This window comes from Solea solea, chromosome 5, assembly GCF_958295425.1.
Source record: "Solea solea chromosome 5, fSolSol10.1, whole genome shotgun sequence".
In the NCBI taxonomy this organism is placed as follows: domain Eukaryota; kingdom Metazoa; phylum Chordata; class Actinopteri; order Pleuronectiformes; family Soleidae; genus Solea; species Solea solea.
The window spans coordinates 8018282-8039709 of record NC_081138.1 but is presented as its reverse complement, the minus strand read 5'-3'; the positions used below and the strand labels follow the sequence as shown (position 1 = coordinate 8039709).

General features: G+C 37.8%; 3 protein-coding genes across 4 annotated transcripts in view; 1 reads left to right on the top strand and 2 right to left on the bottom strand.

The window, feature by feature from the left end:
• Positions 1 to 4482: 4482 nt before the first annotated feature.
• Positions 4483 to 10032, top strand: fadd (Fas (tnfrsf6)-associated via death domain). Its single transcript, XM_058629407.1, has 2 exons — positions 4483 to 5107; positions 9516 to 10032. The coding sequence occupies exons 1-2, from the start codon at positions 4816 to 4818 to the stop codon at positions 9791 to 9793; spliced, it is 570 nt and encodes a 189-aa protein (XP_058485390.1). The 5' UTR covers positions 4483 to 4815; the 3' UTR covers positions 9794 to 10032.
• Positions 10033 to 10606: 574 nt separating this feature from the next.
• Positions 10607 to 14463, bottom strand: LOC131459502 (hatching enzyme 1.2-like). The gene is made up of 8 exons (XM_058629404.1): positions 14389 to 14463; positions 13891 to 13962; positions 13637 to 13792; positions 12774 to 12894; positions 11900 to 12078; positions 11320 to 11401; positions 10932 to 11056; positions 10607 to 10706 (listed from the first exon to the last, which is right to left on the bottom strand). Coding segments are annotated over exons 1-8 (798 nt in total). The 5' UTR covers positions 14450 to 14463; the 3' UTR covers positions 10607 to 10704.
• Positions 14464 to 18031: 3568 nt separating this feature from the next.
• The window catches only part of rasa3 (RAS p21 protein activator 3), a 45835-nt gene continuing 42438 nt past the window's right edge, over positions 18032 to 21428 (bottom strand). For both annotated transcript variants that reach the window (XM_058629393.1, XM_058629394.1), the window contains exon 24: positions 18032 to 20520. In XM_058629393.1, coding sequence (XP_058485376.1) covers positions 20445 to 20520 — 76 coding nt within the window. In that variant the 3' untranslated portion in view covers positions 18032 to 20444. The remainder of the gene's footprint in view (positions 20521 to 21428) is intronic.

Genomic DNA, 21428 nt, shown 5'->3' with positions numbered 1-21428 from the left:
AATACCTCCCTCTACCCTCTCAGTCCCACCTCTCTTGCCATATTTGATTGATTTCCCCCAGATGACACTCTTAACCTCAGCCTTACTAACACTCACTTCTATTTGTACTCTTCCTTTCCTAAATGCCCACTTTGCTAATTCCTCTGCCCTCGCTTTCCCCCTCACCCCTACACACACTGGTACCCACATAAATCTAACCTGACCTCCTCTTTTCATTATTCTAGTAACTGACTGAAGAATTTCATGTAACATGTCCTGCCGGCTATTCACGCTCAACAGAACTGATGAAGAATGTGACCAACTCAGTGCCTTGTTGTGTCTGGCCTCTTCCACCCATCTTAATGCTACCAACACTGCCAGCATCTCCACCATGTAGACCACTAACATATTTGACGTTCTCCTACTTACCCCAATTCTCTTCACTGGCACAGCCACCCCAAACCCTGTCACTCCTGTTTCAGGTTCCTTAGCTCCATCTGTATATATCAGTATAAAATCACTATACTCTCCCATTATATGATACTTAAACGCACTTACCAAATCTATTTGACCTTTTCCTTTTCTTTTAAGCTCTAATAAATGCCGGATAAACACTGGATAACCTATTGTAGGCCTTATTCTCACTGCTAAGACTCCCAGCACTCCTGAAGTACCTCTTTCGTCGGGTGAGAATCACTGTGTCCCTTCAAATTCGCCCAGTATTTTACCACCAGCTGTTTCCTTCTCAACCCCAGAGGCATCTCTCCCATCTCTACCTGTAACGCGTTGTCTTAACCGCCCCACTACAGACTCTCAGGGCTTGAGCCTGGATCACATCCAGCTTCTTAAGCCTAGACATAGCAGCTCATCCATAGGCAATACTGCCATAATCAAACACTGATCTAATTAAGGCCACATACACTCTTCTCCCTTCCTGTCAGACATCTCAACACATTTCTCATTTTTCCGCCCATGTTAACCGTGAATCAAACACTACACCCAAAAATGTAAATGTTCCAACTCTTTCCAATTCATTCCCTTACATTTTCAGTTTCATTCCTTCCTCTATTGGTTTCCTACTAAAATAAACTGTCTGGGTTTTTTCCACAGAGAACCAGCACCCCCAATCATAACCCCACTCCACCAGCTTATCAATAGCCCCTTGTGCTTTGCCAAAAACATTTGCCACATTCCTTCCTCTTTTCCACAAGGCCCCATCATCCGCAAAGAGTGACCTGCCTGTCTCCTCTGGTACTTTTAAAAACACATCATTGATCATTACCGTAAAGAGTAACGGGCTAATCACACTCCCTTGAGGAGTCCCGTTGTCCACTGCATATTACTGTACTGTATTTTCGTTCCCAGCAGAAAGTCCTTAATCCAATTATACACCCTTCCTCTTATACCCATCTTGCACAACTTTATTAGCAATCCTTCCTTCCACATCATGTCATATGCTTTAACAATATCAAAAAGCACTGCAACTACGGATTCTTTATTTGCCCGTGACTGTCTTATCTCAGTCTCTAGTCTTATCACTGCATCATTGTATTTCTTCCCTTTCTAAAACCACTTTGATAATTTGCCAGCATCTCTCGCTTTTCAAGATCATATGTTAATGTTTCTCTTATCATCCTTTCCATTATTTTGCACAGATTTGATCTTAAAGCTGTTGGCCTATAGCTAGTGGGTGGTGAAGGATCCTTACTGGGTTTTCCTTTGAGGACCACTACTGCTTGTTTCCAGGCATTTGGTAACCTTCCCTCTTTCCATTATATAATTGCAGCAACTTTAACAATGCTCTCTCCTAGTTGTTTTAGCATTATTTAGCATATCTTATTTTTCCCAGGAGAGGTTGGTTTTGATGTATTTATAGCCCTCATCATTTCTGCCATAGTTAATGGTTCATCAATTGCTTCCCCTGTTTCTTCTCTCCTGTCTAGCACACCTGGATACTGACTCATTGTTTTCTCCCTCCTCCCCTCTTCTTATAGATTTTCCATACTATGATGTATTCTTGCTAATGACTTTGCCATCATTTCCGCCTTATCCCTGTTAGAAACTGCAGTCTCCTCCCCACAAGTCATGACTCCCATACCTTTCTATTACCCCCGCATCATTCTCCATACCTCTCCCACAGGTGTCGTTCACATTTTGCCACAAAACTCTCTCCAGCTTGCCCTCTTGGCCTGGCGTATTGTTCTTTTCACTACTGTCTGTGCTCTCTTATACTGGTTTAGCTGCTGTATAAACTGTTTAAATGCTCTGTTTCTATTTTTTACAGCCCAGCACCCTATATGGAATACCTTGTTTAATGAATGTAGCACACCCACCTCCCCCACCACAATTTCTGTCTCTCCTTACCACTGTATACCCATGTACCACAAAGTCTAAACTTGGTTTTAACTATGTTTCTTGAACACTGGTTTTATAGCCATTTCCTTGATGAATTGCTTAAATTCCAGGCCATTCGCCAGTAAACTCCTTGCATTCCATTGTAAAAGAATTACCATGATCAATATCAACCCACACGTTACATCCTGGCATGACTGAATTGTGAGGTTCTCCCTCACTTCTTCCCACGTCAGTCACATTAACCCTAAGTGGCTCACTGCTGCTTTAACAATGAGCGGGATTCATAGGCACTCCCGTTATTACTCCTTTACACCCTCCATTTTGTGTTCCCACCCTTCTGGTGCTGACCACCTTCTTGTTCCCTATCTCTTTTTTACGTTAATGCTTTATCAGTTGGTTCTTCACTGTTACATCACTTAGAACCTTTGCATATTTTATTTCTCCTATTTTACCAGCCAGATGTGTTGTCCCTGCAGGAAGGAAAACTAACTTGTTTATTTTTGACTGAGATCATGATCAACAACATATTTACAGTTCATTACCATGTGCAAATATTTCAATATTATTGGCTTTATTATGTTCACTATCATGTGCAATATATCTAGATTACATCATGTCATTCCATTTGCACCACACTTTCAACACTTATTTTGACATTTTATTTTATATTTCACTTTTGATGTTCTTTCATGCAATCTTTTATTGTTGTTATTTTTGTACTTTGTTATTATTGCAATTTTTGCAATTTTGGAGCAACCTGGAACAAACATTTCCATTGGGATTAATAAAGTCTTATCTTATCTTATTTTAGTCTTTGTTCAATTATTAAAATCAGGGAAAATAAATATTTTAAAACATTTCCAATTACTTTGTTGTTACATTTCTTAACAATTTCCACTTCACCAATTTCCAAAGCAGGAAGCTTGACTGACACTGTTGAATATTCCATGATATTTTTTAATCATTAATTTTAAGGGAATTTGATTACATTCTTTATGGGGGAATTTTAAAAATATATTTTTCTACAAATGAATTAAATTGTATTAAATGACCATTTCCATCCATTAGATAGGTAACATATAGAATTGTTTTATCGTACCATTCTTGTTTAAATAAAGTCTATTAATAGTAATGGTTCTATTATTCCACAAGGTGGAGCCATGAGGTGTAAAACGTCATCTTCCAATACTGCAATATCTGTTTATGGAAGCTGGCTGTGCCAGAAAAGCTTTAATCCATGTCAATCTGAATATTCCAAAGCAAATGCTCAGTTTCCACAAATTGAGGGTTTCCGAGATTTTTTTTTTTTTTTTTTAGAAGAAGTAACGGGTACTCACGCTTATGGATAGAAATGTAGCGGAGTAAAGAGTACAATATTTGCCTCTCAAATGTACTTGAGTAAAGTCATGAGTACTCCCCAAAAATGATACTCGAGTAAAGTACAGATCCCTCATAATTGTACTTAAGTACTGTACTCAAGTAAATGTACTCCGTTACTGTCCGGCTCTGAGTAAATTACACATAAAATTATACAGTAATTAAATACACACAGTAAAGTAATAACAATACCTCTTCCTGTACAAAATGGATAGATGGATGGATGGTTCATCTTCATCAGTTTCAGTCTGTGTACATTCTCACTGACTTGTGCGTCCTATGAACCGGAAAGACGTCATTTGAACGGCACTCCCTGTAAAGGAGCGAGGGAACGTTTTTAAAACTACAATTGAATGCAGATTACACATGGCTGTAGCTCGTTTATTTACATTTTTATAAATTATTTTAGATGAGTCATAACTTCTTCTTCATGCGAGACTGGTGGGGTGGCGTTTTAGCGCCCTCTATGGACGGGCCACTGTGAATGAGCCATTCAATGCATTTTGAGATAATCGACAAGTAGTAGAATAATAAAGGCTCCATAATATCCCTGACGGACATATCGCTGTTATAAAATTAATTATAATGATAAAATAAACAGAGTTTGGTGATTTTAGCAAGTGTGTCATTTCAAAACGATGGGAAACATTGTCCTACTGAAGAATAGATAACATAAACTTAACTTTAACGTCAAAAAATACAATTTCACATTCAGCGCTATTCATTGGAGTCCGGTAAAGTTGGAAAGATATTGACAGATTCGGACTTTCCGGTTCAATAACTTGTAAACAAAACGATATATAAACACAAGCGTAGTCTTTTCCCAATCAGCCACATCAGCGTACTTAATGAGCCACAGTAACATTTTCAGTGACCCGAATTCCGTGCTGGTGTCATCTGGTCTAAACAGCTGGAACCGCAAGTTGAAGCGTTGTCTTCTGTGTTCAACTGGTGGCGCTGTTCAGGAAAGCCGCCTGAAACGACGTTATCTCCGGCGCTACAACCATGGCTACAACTGGATACTGCAAAGTTCACACGAGCAAACGGAAGTGAAAGTAAACGTGTTTCCTTCTCGTTTAGAAAGTTACGAGTCGTTCCGAATTAATGGGCTCCTTTCAGTTTAACTCGTTTTTGCTTGAGATTTCCAACGAGCTGCCCTCGGACCAGCTGGAGAAGATGAAGTTCCTGTGTAAAGACAAGATCGGGAAGAAAGACTTGGAGAAGATCACCGGCGCACTCAAACTGTTTCAGATTCTGGCGGAGAGAGGAGAACTGAGAGACGACAAGACCGAGTTTCTGTCGGAGCTTCTCAATGAAATTAAACGACACGATCTGTCAGAAAAGTTGGACAAGTTTCAAAGTGGATGTGGACACACGGACAATGAACCGGAGAAAGGTAATGAATGTATCCAGGAACAGACTACGCTCAAGTGAGCCGTCATTCGTTTTTAAGTGCGCCCGTGCAGTCGAACTTACGGTGAATGCTGGGAGTCGGCTGAGAATGACAGCGCTAGTTTGATACCGAGCGAGATCACTTCCGGTTTTCAAAATAAGACGTTACTAATACAAGTGCAATCAATCATGCTGAAGACATTGGGTCACATTGTCCAGAAGCTATTGAACTACATATTTTCCCTAATTTATTTCGATTTTTACTGTACATTAACAACACATTGGCCATAAGTTCTGACAATGGTTGACACAATTGATCTCAGGAGCATGCTGACTACTCCCTCACTCATTATCAAACAATTTTACTGTATAAACTTTGAGAAATTAATCCTCATAATGTCTCTTTTTTTCTCAGAAAAAGGCAGAAAACAAAATTTTTACTGTACAATAAAATCACTTTGGCCCATAAGTTCTGACAATGGTTGACACAATTGATCTCAGGAGCATGCTGAGTACTCCCTCACTCATTATCAAACAATTTTACTGTATAAACTTTGAGAAATTAATCCTCATAGTGTCTCTTTTTTTCTCAGAAAAAGGCAGAAAACTCAATTTTTACAGTACAATAAAATCACTTTGGCCCATAAGTTCTGACAGTGGTTGGTACAGTTGACCTCAGGAGCATACTGACTACTCCCTCACTCATTATCAAAATGTTTTACTGTATAAGTTCTGAGAAATTAAGCATCAAAGTTGTCCTTTTTTTACTCAGAAAAAGGCAGAAAACTCAATGTTTACTGTACAATAACATCACTTTGGCCCATAAGTTCTGACAATTGTTGGTACAGTTGACTTCAGGGGAATGCTGACTACTCCCTCAGTCATTATCAAACATTTCTACTGTATAAGTTTTGAGAAATTAATCCGCAAAATTGTCTTTTTATTCTCAGAATAAGGCCGAAAACTCAATTTTTACTGTACAATAAAATCACTTTGGCCCATAAGTTCTGACAGTGGTTGGTACAGTTGACTTCAGGGGCATGCTGATTACTACCTGACTCATTTTCAAGCTATTTTACTGTATCATTATGAGAAATTAAGCATCAAAGTTGTCCTTTTTTTCCACCAGGGGCAACAGTTGCTTCACTGGATTTATGGGCCAAAGTGATTTTATTGTACAGTAAAAATCTAAATAAATTAGGGAAAATATTTCGTTCAAAAGCTTCTGGACAATGTGACCCAATGTCTTAAAATCAGCACGATTGATTGCACTTGTATTAGTAACGTCTTATTTTGAAAACCGATCTCGCTCGGTATCAAACCAGCGCTGACGTTCTCAGTCGACCGTAAGTTCGACTACAAAGGCGCACTTAAAACCGAATGACGGCTCACTTGACCGCAGTAGGAAACGGCTCGTGATATTACGGACATTTGTCTTTACTAGTCAAACATTCTATCACCTCGTTCCACAAGTGTGTTTACAGTTGTTTCAAATACCGTGTCTTCGTCTAACTAATCCTCACTGTCTACAACTTTGACAAAGTTAGCGAAATTAGAAAGATATTCACAGATTTAAAATTCCGCGATGGATACAAACAAAACATTGTTGAAACACAAGCGAGATGATGTAGGCAACAAGCTACGACGCAATTAGTTTCTATCAAAAAGAGCTGGAGAAAATATATCAATAAATAAATAAATTGACCTGCAGTCGTCAGAGGGACAGTAGCGCAGGGGCCGTCTACAAAGTGCAACAGCCGAAACATTGTTTTATTTTATTTTTTCACCATGATCCAGTGTACTGTCATTAAACTCCCCTCACACCTCATAAGTTTCCTTTGGATTATACTACACCACTCATTTTGAAAAATGATACTTTATTTATAAATACATTTATTTCGGGGAATATTTACTCGACACACATGTCAGTAACTTCACTATATTACAGTGTAGTAGAATCATCAAACTTTCTGTACACATCAGTCTCCTCCAAGTTATACTACAGCTCTGGGTTTTTTTTTTGTTTTTTTTTAAATATGCTTGTATAAAATGTATGTGAATATTTATTAGTAATACATTTCAATAACTTCACCATAATACAGATTAGTGTCACTAAACTTTCTGCACATCTCACTGATGGGCTGCATGGTCACACTACACCCCAGTTTGAAAAAGGTACTTTGAAATAATTTGTTTTAATTTATTAAATGTGTTAAAACTAATCATCAATTTCTTCACTATACTACAGTGCAGTGCCACCAGACTATCTGCAAACCTTCGTGGTGGCATGTAGACTACTACTACTACTTAGACTGAACAAAGATGCTTTGGATTTTTCTGGTAATATATTGTATTTATTATGGTTCATAACAAATTATTGCATGCCTGTCCATATATTACACCACCTAATTATATAGGTGTGCAGAGAGCCTAGTGCCACTACGGTGTATTATGAATAAGTTATTGACAATTATTTCTAATAAATACTAAAATTAACACCACCTATTTTTTCCAAGCTGATTGGTGTTGTACAGCCCTCAGGACACCAGTTAGACACCTGACACCATGCTGTTCTGTGTCAGGTACACACACACACAGGCAGAGCTTTTGTGTTATCATCAACCTGCTAAGGGACTGAAGATGGAAATTAGCCACTCGCTAGAATCTTGTATATTTACATGAAAATGTCTAGTAATATGCCTGGTCCCTATTTTAAATAAATAAATAAAATAAAAAAAGATGTGCAGAAAGTTTAATGACACTTCATTTATTGATATACATATTCGCAAAAGAATATACAAAAGCATATTTTTTCAAGAGGATTGGTGTAGTATAATTTTCAGGACACCATTATGTTGAAGTCATGGACATTTTTTGTAATAAATATTACCATAAGAGCCACACACACTCGTGCAGAACATGCAAACTCCATGCAGAAAAGCCCTTGTTCCGACCGAGTCGCAAACCCAGGTCTTCTTGCTGCAAAGGCAAGCGTGTCGTTGACATTTATTTCTTATAAATATTCCCAGAAATTGATTAAAAGTATCCTTTTTTCCAAATGAGTTGTGTAGTATAATCCAAAGGAAGCATGTGGTGTGAGGTGAGTTTAATGGCATTATGCTTTATCATGTTGTTGAATATTCTTTAAATATCTTTTTTGGCTGTTGCACTTTGTGGACGGTCCCTGCCTGTCTCACTGATGACATAGAGATCAATGTGTTTTCTCCAGCTCTTTTTGATGAGGTTGTAGCTTGCTGTCTGCATCACTTTGATTCATCACTTGTTGAAATGTTATTGATCACAGAATTTTGCTTTATTTAAGTTGACGAAAAACGATATGTTCAACAGCAAAAATAGTTTTCAATGGCAAAATAATTTCAGCAAAATAAGTATGACGACAATACCTATGATGACAATAATCCTTACAATGACAAAATCATTTTAAGTTGACAATCTGCAAGGAAAAAATTAACTGTATTACAAAACAATTCCATAATCACAAAATCTTTATGATGAGATCTGTATATGATCTGTCTTGTAACACACTTCCAGGAACTTGGCGATCACTGTATTGCAACTGCATTATGGACAATAGAGGGGATTTTGAAAAAGATTATTAGCAACATAGCAGTATTAGGAAAAATGTAATATTGCTGTTGAATATTGCAACGACTATTTGATAGTTAGTTACTCAGTGGTAATGAATAATTAATGATTGACTATTTGACTTCAGTGAGATTTTAATAAAAACTTAAATGTGAACAAGTTCTGGTTTCTTCACTCCTCGATGACTGTAAATAGAAATTTACAGTCAGTAAACAGAACTTGTGAAGACGTCCTCATTTTGAGGTCCAGGAAACAATGTTTTTGTACTTGTGTTCCACCTTTTTTACATTTGAAGGACCTAATGACCTATTGCTTAATTAAGAAAATAATAATTTGCTGCAGTACTCATGCATACAGAAATAAATCTATCTTTATTGTTTTATTGTTTTATAGTTTATAGTTTTTGGCCAAACAAAAGTAGCATTAGGAATAATCTCCATTTATCCCAGTAAAAGTACTCTTTAGATACATTTCTTTTTTGATTTGTATAATGCACGTGTTAATATTTTGATCACAATAACATCTTTCTATGTATTAGCTGTCATAGTTGTGACTATAAATTCCTGATGAAACAACAATGGCAACACGGTGTCTACAATCACATGATACCATGTATTGTTCAGTATTTGTTTTTATGACTTTTAAACATTACTTCATTCTCTATTATCCTGTCTTGCCCGGGGATTATTTGAATCTTTGTTTTATTTTATTTGCCGTTGAAATGGACTTTAAAGATCTTTTATTTCTTATGAGGAGAAATTATTATTTTTTTTTTTCTAAAACCTCATTGTCTCCTCCTTTTTTAGTCAAACTGGACATTGCCACGGAGGTGATTGCAGAAAACCTTGGAAGGGGTTGGCGTAAACTGGGTCGCAAACTTGGTTTGAGTGATGTCAAGCTGGAGTCCATCCATAAAAGGCATCCCACAGAACTGGAGGAGACAGTGGTGGAGCTGCTGAAGGAGTGGAGGAAGAGTCGAGGAGCTGAGGCCCAAACAGAGGAGCTACTGAATGCTTTGAGAGCCTGTCAGTACAACCTGACTGCTGATAAAGTGGAGGACAAACTATCACTGCTCGAAAATTGATGCACATCAACAGATCTGTCAACTCTGAAATTGACGAAAATTAAAATTTGCTCTCAAATTCTATATTAAATTATGATTTTTGGGAATAAATGTACTTTTGGAATGTGTTAAATATGCACAAGTGAAAGCAAAAAAAAGGTTTTTAAAGAAAGGAATTGAAGCCTTTTTTTAGTTATCTGTCAGTGTCAGCGTATACTGGGCATGTTTCAGGTTTTTATTTAAAGACAGAAACAAAGAAATGCGCTTGGTTACTTAATCAGTGTGTTATCAAATCATTTCTATTATATTGAAAATTGAGAAGTTTATATATTTGTTATTATAATGTAACCCAATGATCCATCAATATCTGCATCAATGTCTCTTACAGAGATATTTTTTCCTGCTATAGACTTATTTAATTAAATGATCTGGTATTTTTTTGAGTTTCCTGTTATTGTAAAGGTGGCACAGTAATGACATGGTTAGCTAATAACGGGTTTGAACTCCAGTTTATCGCCATGTTTTCTACGTGTGCATATGTAGGTTTTTTCTGGGCACTCCAGCCTCTTCTCACGGTCCAAAAACATACTGATAAAAGTGTGAGTGAATGGGTGAATGACAAAACTAGTGGAAATAGGCTTTGAGTGGTCATCAAGACTAGAAAAGTGCATATAAATACAGAGCATTTGTCATTTCAAGTTTTTGTGCTATGCTATGATATGCTAAGCTATAGTTCCATCTTTAACCCATAGACATGAGTGTTGTCAGTCAGTATTGTGATATGGAAACAAAATCATAACGTCAGTGCACTTTCATGACACAGACAACAGTCGCTGAAGTTTTCAAGTTTATTGTTAGAGAACAGCTGCAAATCCTCATCTGCATGTCTGCTCTGATGTCACCCTGGTAGCAGGTCATAGGTCACTCATGTTTCCTGCAGAAATAAATGTCATTAGAAGAGCCTTTTTGAGGGTATGACACAAGTGGGGGAGGGAGGTGTTTAGTAGGTACATGTTCCAGTTTAGTTAACATTAGAGGATGACTTTCATGTTGAGAAGACTAACTCCAGAAGAACCCCATATGAAGTGCAATACAGATTCAGTATAAATAGGAGGAATTACATTTAGTCTCAGATTCACTATAGTCAGAGTATACTTACAGCACTTGTACAGTCTGTTCAGCCTGTCGATGTCATTTCGGCTCATCTGGGTGGCCTGACCAAAGGCTACGTTGTTGTTGGGAGTGGGCACCATAGTCGGGCGGCCGTTCTTGGAGAAGGCATTCCTGGAGAATGATGGATACCACAATGAAAGGTTGAGCTGAGCTTTGTTCACTTAGTGAGGAACAATCCATTTTTGTAATATATATATATATATATATGTATGTATGTATGTATGTATGTAATAATGAAACCATATCTGAAGTCAACTTTGTCCTTATAATGTGATTAGTCATAACCATAGTCTACATTGAGTATACGCCTCTGGCTACTAGGAAATACAAGGGGAAAAAAATGAAAATGAATTATTTGCAGAAGTTATCCATACCTCTCGTATTGCATGACAGAGTTGTAGTCATAAGGAGTTCCCTGGTTAAGAGTGTCAATCTTGTAAAAGTTGTATTCCATGTCTGTAGAAATGACATAAAATCAAACATGAAGTCAGTAGGTGAAGGTGACACTGGATACATCACAGAATCTTGTTTTTTTGCAACTTCTATGTTGGCAACATTTCATCGTCTTCAAGTCTTCAATGCTGTAAACAACAAGGTTGTAAATACTGTAAAAATTGAGATGCTTCAGCCTATAAAAGTCAGATGTGGTGGTAGTGCTTTCCTCAGTTCTACTTCCTCTTTAACCATTTCTTATGAGTCTCTTCACATTTTTATTGAGTGTTCTTTTTTTTTTAGAGGGATTTTGCTCAAAGTTGAAGTTATTATCCATTCATCTATTCATTGTCTACCACTTCATCCTCAACATGGGGGTTGTGGGGCTGACATGGGGTGAAAGGCGGAGTATACCCAGTCCAGTTATTATCTAACCAATAAAATTGAACTCAAACAATAAAACCATTTCTGACTATAAATGAAACAATACTCATAATGTAATAGAAAGTCAAACTGTGTAACCATCAATGATGTTCTCCCAGTACACCAGGATGTGGTTGTCCCTGTCGGAGCGAGTCTGCTCATGGTTGAACCCAAGGGCGTGGAGCAGCTCATGCTGGACAGTGCTGTGGTACAGGCAGCCCTGACGACTCAGAGACACAACCTGAGCGCCGCCCGTACGACCCACATATGAGTAGCAGCTGTGGAAACACGATCAAAAACGGTGTCAGCGTCGAGAACTGGAAAAGGGTCGGTCTTTTCAGGACATCTTCAATTTTCAAAATAAACTTTCGCTGTGATTATTCCCGAAAGCTTTCTTATTGGATGTGAAATGAGTGCATCATGACTCATCAATGAGTTGAAACGATTCTACAGAAAGAGAAAAGAGGCACTAGATCAGGGGTGTCAAACATACGGCCCGGGGGCCAGAACCGGCCCGCCAGAGGGTCCAATCCGGCCCACAGGATGAATTTGTTAAAATTTCACACTACGATTACAATCTAAATCTCTTCCAGACACCTGTGACTAAATGTTTGTGCCTTTATAGAGCCAGTGTGATGTGTAAATAGTACATTTAGGCACGATATTGTTGAAATTGCACTTATATTTCTCAAGAAACTTAATGTTTGGTAAAAATATTCTTCATTAAATGTAAAACAAAGGTGAAAAAAAAAGGAGTTCTTGTTGTTCATAGGTTATTATGCTATTATTTTACTATTTTTACAGGTCCGGCCCACTTGAGATCAAATTGTGCTGTATGTGGCCCCTGAACAAAAATGAGTTTGACACCCCTGCGACTAGATACATGAGGGGCACGAAACTAAACCCCAGAAAATGAATTTTTCTCTTTTTGGGGCTTTTAAACCTCGTTGTGTAGTCGACATTTAAGCTTTACCCGCTCTTGGACTCAATGCTCAGCCACTCATTGTCACCGCTCTGGTAAGGTCTGAAGCGGATGCAGGAAACTGCAGAAAAGGAATCCAGTCCACGGATGATGATGTCTCTCTCTCGGGAGGCTGGCAAGACAAACACGACAATGTTTAGGATAATGACATTTAAGGAATTAAATGACAATTAGGAAGCTGACACTGACAAAAAAAAAGCTTCAAATAAAAAATGTGATTTTGTATAACTTAAATGGCTATGAAATTACACATTTGAACCAAAATAAGTCTTGTGAACTCTTGTGATCTGTTATACCCTTATAATAAACTAGTATGTACGTTACCGGTCATTATAGAGCTTTTAAACTAACTATTTCAAAAACATACTGTATGTCTCCAGCTGTGTAACTAATATTCTTCTCTCACAAAGAAGAAATAAAACACCCACAACATGATTGTTGTTTACTTTTTTACAGTCTGTGTGCATAGTAAAACATGTAGGATGTGGCCATCCAAAATCCAATCCAGTGATTTTGACCAATATCGGACCGATACTGATACTGAGTATCATCCCTAGTTTCCTAGTCTTTGTTTTCTCTTTGTGGGTGTGGCCATGTTATTCATTCCTAATAATAATAGTAATAATGGAGAAATTAATTAATTAATTATAGTGAGAAATCATTTTTTACCACAAGTTACTTGAGTTACTAAAACCCATAACAGACCATTGGGCTGCACATTTATGACATATAATGTTTTAATGAGTTTTTCAAGCTGTTGGGTGAGTTAATTACCATTTTCTTTTATACATAAGAGGAACATGAACTAGAAAAGGTCAGATGGATTTTAATACGACAATAAAAGGGATGCTTACAGTAGTGGTTGGCAATGTAGTAAGGAATGTAGACTTTCCCATCAGTCCACTTTCTCCAAAGGCAGCTGTTGGCGGTGCAGGGGTCAGCATTTCTCTCAGCCTCAGAATTGACAGCGATGTCTCCGCCAATCACCATCGGCTCATCAAAGTCAGGGGCTGCAAAAACCACAACGCAGTTGACATACGTTTGATTTACACAACATAATCATTTGTTTCTCTGTGGACATTTGCAGACTGAAGAGAATAGCACTCACTGCGTTCTCTGTTGGCTCTCTCCAGCAGTTCACCGACAGAGAGCTCCCGGGATGTTTCCTCTTCAACATTAACTGCACAACACAACATGTGAGACACTTTATGTCCTGTACACGTCATAAGATTTGCTTATAATAAGAGCTCTAATCGTCAGAGGCACTGGCTTACCTTCCTGTACATGCCCAGGGTGACATGGAAAACAAGAGAAAATGTTACATGTCATGAAAAGGTGTGTTACACCAGGTTTGGACATCACGTCTACATTACACATGTAGACTGAAACATGTCATTCAAAGACTAACTTCCACTCCATATGCCAATGATCCCAGACATTAAAAGAACTAAGATCCCTTAGATATGCTTATAGGTCTCCATTGCTGGAAGAACTCCCACGGCGCACTGATCTCACACTCTCTTTGAGAGGTGGTTTTCCAAATATATGGACCTTACATGTAGGCTTAGTTACATGCTGGTAACATGAGGTGGTTTCAGGAAACTACCTACCTCAGCCCAGGTAGAGGACACCAGAAGCAGGACCACAAGAGACCAAGAGAAGAACATGGCTGCAGAAGAGCTGAGATAAGCATATAGAAAGAGGTTAGTATTTTAAAATTGTATTTTATGATATATTTATCCATGAACCAAAGCACTTACCATACAGAGTCAGATTTTACTGTGTGTCAATGATAAGTGTGGAAAGGAGGATTCGAGGCTTACCTGAGATTCTTAGCAGAGAATGTGTCCTGTTCCGAGCCAATGTCAGCTTTATACCATTAGCACGGATCTATACATAGTGTGCAAACACCTTTATCGCTGGAAGTGGAAATTTATCTGTCCTTGCTGTATGTGAATGACTCCATCTGTCTCATCGGTCACAGGTGTGCGAAATGTGAACGCGCCGCTTTTCTCAAACATTTCCCAGTGGGTCAAGTGCTAGTTCTTCTTGGTTCTGCCTTACAGTGCATTTAATTCAACTGAACCCCAAGTAGTCTATAGCCCATACAAGAAAAACATTCAAGGAGTTTCATTGTAAGCAATTGGATTCCATTATTATACCTTTTATTTGGAGCTACAGAGCCGTTAGGATTTCCAAAAAACATCTATGTAAACCTAAAAATGCTGGAGGCTTTGCGCTACCGAATTTCAAAATTATTATTACTGGACGGCTCATCTGTCTATACGACAGAACGATCGCTTTGTAAAAAGACCTCCTTGTTAGCACTGCTCAACAGCCCCACCATAGTCAAGAAGTCATATTACAGTAACACCTTTGTAATTAATGGCACTATAAGTAGATAAAAATGCACATCAAGGCCCCAAATATACACACTGATACTCCAATCTGTGAAAATCATGCTTTTATACCAGAACATGGACTTTTCTCTGCATTAGTAACGTGAGAGATTTGTATATTGAAGGTCATTTTGCCTCATTTACACAACTACGAACCATTTATAATATCTCTGCCTCAAGTTTTTTCATCTATCTTCAAATAATAGATTTTATTAAGAAAAATATACCAAAATTTGAAGTTCTGAACAACCTGCATTTCCCCTCCCTTCCTGTGGTGTCACTCTCTCACTAGGAGCAGGTCCCAGACTCCTGGTCCACACCTGGCCAATCACCTCATCAAGGCCCTGCTGAAATACTCAAGCTTTCAAGCTGCTCGCTGCCCCATTGTTACAGTGTATTTGTGGTAAACAACGTCAGGCTGATGCAGTTTTTTTTGAAGTGATTCTTTCCCAGTGCTTCTGTGAACTCATTTTGAGTTGAATATAGAGTTGAGTGTGGCCAACCACGTCATTTTGTGTGGCTGCGAGTGCTTAATTGATCTTGAAAAAAGTTGCATTATAATAAATCTATGTTGCTTCAAAAAGTGCATTGACTATAAACTACATTTTCACAATGCATGGCAATTATGTTATTATCCACAAAATGACGGCATCCCGCCAATAGATCGCAGTGTTCACATTAGTGTTTAATTACTACTACAAGTGAGATTAAGCAGATTGAGAAATATCCACAAATGATCCTTAAATGTTCAGGAGGTAAAAGATTGATGCAGATAAAAAAAAGTGTTTCATGAAAAATGGAAAAGGCGAAATATGTTTGTGCGGTAATCAAAGAGTACAATCTACCTTTACACCACATACAAATTTTGAATTTTTTAGTCATTTATTTTTAGACAATATTTTAATCAGATATCATATTTTAAAAAATTATATCGAGCCCAAAATTGTTCAACTCGAGGTAATGTTTGAGCAAGCATCAAAGCAGAACAAAAATTTTAACTTATATCTATAAAATCTATTTATTTCAGAAATCATTTTAATACAAAACTATAGTCTTTTTTCCTATGGAAAAGCTAAACTACAGATTTCTAATGGAAAGACAAAAACAAGCCAAATTAAAACCTGTGACCACTCCAAATTTATTAAAATTGGCCCGCGATGGATTTCAGTTTGACACCCCTGCCTTAAGGGGTAAGACTTACAAACTTAACGCCTCACCGTGTAGGAGTTTGCATATTCTTAATTTTATTCATTTATTTGGTTTTTGTCATTTGCTTTATTATCTAACTATGACCATGGAATGATACCATCATTTTGGATGTGCTTTCGGATTTTCTTCCTTTATTCTTTCCTTTTTGTTTCTCTGTCTTTTGAAAAATAGTAATAATTTTTTTTTATTAAAAATAAATCACAGAACACAATTTTTTTTAAATTTTTGTTTAGTGTTCCCCAAATAAATGATATAATAAATGTAATAAATTCAAAAACAATAGAATTTTGAAATCATTTCAAATCTTAAGTTTATGTTCAGACTAATTTACAAACTTAATTTTCAGAAAAGTTGGGAAGCTTATTCAAAATAATATTTTATAAAAACATTGGCGCAACAATTTAGATAATTTCACATTTAAACCCAGGCATATATATGTATGTACATGGCTCCTTTCCTCAGACCTGGGAAAGCTATCGCAGAGATCATTTTGAGACAGATAGTGGCACAGTCAGTTCTTCCAAACTCGTCTTTCAGGACCACATCTGTTTGGAGATCAATCACTTGCATCTGGAGAGAGAATTTGCCCACTTGAAGTCATGTGTGACTTCCTTTGGAAACTCCCTCACGTCTGTGATGAGAAATGGGTTCTGAGTGAACAAGGTGAGATGTTTTCCAAAGCTGAAGCTGTCAAAACGTTTGCTGAAGTTTAAAATCAGCTTATCAACAAAGTCAACAAAAGAGGACATGTCTCTCTGTCCCTGAACCTGTCCCTGAACCTGTCCCTGCACTGATGGGAAGTGTGCACAGTCTCCCAGCAGGTCTCACATTTGACCATTTTTGGTATTCTATCTCCAGTGAAGAAGCCACGTGAGGATCCCGGGACCACGTTACTAAAAAACAAATGACATCAACCTATTCTATACATTCTCATGATCGTAAATATTCGATGCACAATAACAGGTTTGACATTGGTGCTGTTTAAGTCCAAACAGGACGCACCTGTGCTTCTTTGCCAAGCAATGTCCTGGACTGGCCCACAGGCTTCCATTGTAAACCTGCTTGCTTCTCAATGCAATGAAATGCACCATCTTCAACAAAGTCCTCTCCATTCAGTCCTGTATCTAATTTAAGAATCTTATTTTAAAAACTTCAGTTTTGGGATCAGCTAATTAACAGGCACAAGACAATGACTCATTTTCTGGTTATTTATTTAGCAGCTTGCTAAAGTTAGCAGTTCAGAGCAACATTTTTATTCCCGTTTCATGAAACCATTGGCGTCTAATTTGTATACATTTACCCACACATCTTGCAGATGATAACGGGATTCAAACACGCTTCATATAATTCAATATAATTTACCGCTAAGGACTTAGTGTCCTAAACTAGGACACTTCTGTCACAAAGAAGTGTCCTAGGCCTACGCCTGCACCTCTACTCCCATTTGGCGTATTTCACCCACTAGCCTCTGTATCAGCTCACAGTAAGAGGCAGTGTTGTGGGCAGAGTTAGTTAGGATTTCGAACCCTCATGTTCATTTAAGTGTTTTATCTTTGTTGACAAAGGACACAGAGACAATGTTTTGAATTACTATTGGTTTCATTTTGTTAATCAGGAAAAAAAAAACACACACATCACATGTTCATCATTCGTTCAGCTGTTTATGTACACAAAGAACTGGTTTAGTTTAATACTTTAAAGATATTTGTACAAAATACAATTTTCTCCCTTTATAATATGTGTTTATCTGAAAAGGCTTTTTGACTGCAGATGTGTGTCGTTAACTTGGGATCGTTCATATTATTGCATGCTAAAACACGGTTATTGCATAAGTCATTTATGTGAAAGCTTTGAGGCGGAGAAAGGAGTTTCTATTACTGTAACAGCCATGACCCCACCAGCTCAGCTCATGTTTGAGGGGAACATTCTGCTATGAAATGACAATAAATGTCACCAACTTCTGATGAAGACAACTACACAAGTGTGTAAGTATATACACTTTTTACCTAGGCAGTGTATACATACATACACAGTTCTGTCTCTCATCCCTAAGCGTGATATTTATTGTCATTTCATAGCAGAATGTATGTATGAACTTTAGGAAAGTTGACAATTCAGAGGCAGTAACAATGACACCATTGCTTTTCGTCTTTCTTTCTTTCTTTCGTCAGGTGCTGATAAACCTGGATGTCAATGACAATGATCCACAACAATGAACGATGTACCTTGAACTGCTGACCAATTCAGATTCACAGCAGGCAGTTTCTCGCGGAACACATACAAAGAAGTTTGAAACTACACATACTAAGATAGAACTAGCTCACGAAACATCACTACATTATTAGGCAGCCAACTGGGCGACACACACTCAGTAACACAATATCCATTTCACAATCATAACGTGAGACAAGACTGACTTAAATGTTTGATTAATCACAAGAAGTGAATCTTAAACAACAAAACATCAGTGTTAATGATCGGAAATATATGAAAGAGTATTCAGGCCACATGTAAAAAATAAATTCTGAATGCTATTTTCTTTCATTTTTTTCTTCTTGTGGCCCTAACACTCTTCCGTAGAAATAAAACAGTTTCTGTGACAGCTGAAATCATTTTTGGGATTTTTCCACAAACACGGGCCTTCATCATCTCTGCATATGCTGCTCTTATTTGAGTCAATTTACTGGACGTCAGGTACAAGTATCACAACCACTTAAAATAGGAATACATTTGTTCATTCATATATTATTATACTACAAGTGATCCCTTCCTTAAAGGTCCAGTGTGTCACATTTAGGTGATATTATTTTCTTTTGGCAGAGATAAGAACAAATAATCATACTTCATTTTGAAATTTTGTAAAATCTTTCACTTCAAAAATGGTACAATCTCCTGATTGTATGAATTGTTTTTCATTACCCCAGAAATTAGCCCTTTAAATGTATATCAGGAAAAGATTCATCCATCCATCCATCCATTCATCCAACTTCTACCGCTTTATCTCAGATAAAAGATAAATACAGCCTAATGTTGTTCAACTTGGTTTGAAGAAAAATATGCCCAAGCAATTCTGCTCGTATTTGTAAATAACATTTTTTTCTTTATCCTGAACAGGAATTTAGTTTAAATATTTCTAAAAAATGCTTTTAAAAAAACTGAAAGTTGTAGATAAAGACAGAATTTACTGCAGAGCAGCTAAATATAATAGTAATATACAGAGCTACCGGTATTGTAAGCACATTTGGTTCAAATTGTGTTTATAGATTACATTTTATGTGCTTATGCACCAATGTTTACATTTTAACATTTGGATGTAATCTAACTTCTTAGCTCATAGAAATAGTTCTGCTTCATGAGCTATTCAGTGTACTTTCGCAGAATTTGAAACTCGACAAACACTCAGCCATGCTTCAGTGTAGAGTGAGACAAATAAAGCACCCACGGGTTTATCTGACTCAGTGTGCGCAGAACAAAAACACAAGCTATCCCTCGTAAACCCACTCCTGGTCACACAGGGCATGATTTTACACACTGATGACAAGGATTGATACACAATCAAGCCATGTTTGGGCTGTGTTTGGTCCTGGTACTCCCTTCTTGTGTTCTGTTGACCTTCACAGCCTTCCTGAGGAGGTTGTGGACAAAATGATTTAAAAGTAATAACATGAATAATAAAACAATACAAAAAAATAGAAATGGGGTCAAAATGAAAGTCCTTTCCTTCTACAGTTTGATCTGTGAGACGTGAAATAAAACAGAACGTTTGAACAACCTTTACAATGAGAAAAAAACAAATCAAACTGATTAAATGAGCATTGTTCTTCCACAGATTTGAAGACAATTAAAGTGCGTGTTGGTCACTGTCAAAAATGTACAGTGAAAATGTTCGTTCACAAAACAGATGTGTGGTGTGACGATTTTCTTCAGTCGTATTCCCTCCGTCCTTTCACAATTGTTCATCTTGATCCGTTCTTGCTGGTAGGAGGTCTTTTGTTGTAGCATTGAGACACTGCAAAAATCTACATGTCCCGCCCAGTCCAAAGCAAGTCAAAGGCTAGATAGAGTAGGTGGAGCTCTCGGACTGTTGGCGGATGTAGCACTGAAAACTCTTGTCGCCTATTGGGTGCTCCCTGTGGAAGAAACAGATGGTTGTCATATCTAGAAAGTTGTGTTAAGTTATGTTTAGTTTTGCCTTCTATTTTTTGTCTTGTGACTTCCTGCTTTATTTTGACATCTCTCTTTCCTCTTGTTTTAGCTAACTTGCCCTTCCCCTGTAGTTTTCCCCCAGTCTGATTATCTTCCCCGCCCTGATTGTTTCCACCTGTTCCCCATTACTTTGAGTTCACATATAGCCTGTGCTTCCCTTTACCCTGTGTCAGTTCGTCTTGTCTGTCATGCCAGAGAACCCACGCCAATCCATGCCACGTCAATTGTTTGTAAGGTTTTTGCTTTTCTTAGTTGCTACTTTGTTTTGTCCCTTTTTGAGCCATCAGAGTTTTTTCCTCGTGAAGAGTGATTTTGATTTGGCACCTTGCCCAGACCTTTTGTCTCCTCCCAGTGAGTGATTATAATTTGTTACTTTTGCCTTTTGCTTATCTAGTGATTCCTCGATAGAGTGATTTTCTGTTGATACTTTTCCTCCTTTTGAGAGTGATTTTTATTTGTTACTTTGTCCAATAAATTGGAATATTTTTGGAAGTTGTCTCTGAGTCGTGCTATTGGGTTCAAGTCCTTGTTCGGTTGTGACATTACGAACTGACCAGCATGAACCCAGCCGACTCAGAACAACTGACAGCGGCTGTTCGCTCCCAGAACACCCGCCTGACTCAGCAGGAGGAGCACATGGCCTCTCTGCACAGTGGTGTGAAGGGAGTGGCTAAAAGTCAGGAGGAGTTCAAAGCCTCTATAACAACCCAAGTTAACCTCCTGGCAAACCAAGTACATCAAGTCCTTGCTCATCTCACGTCTTCCTCAGACACCATGACCACGCCAACTCCGGCGGATGCTAGAGCGTCATCGATCTCAGCTCCCCATGCCA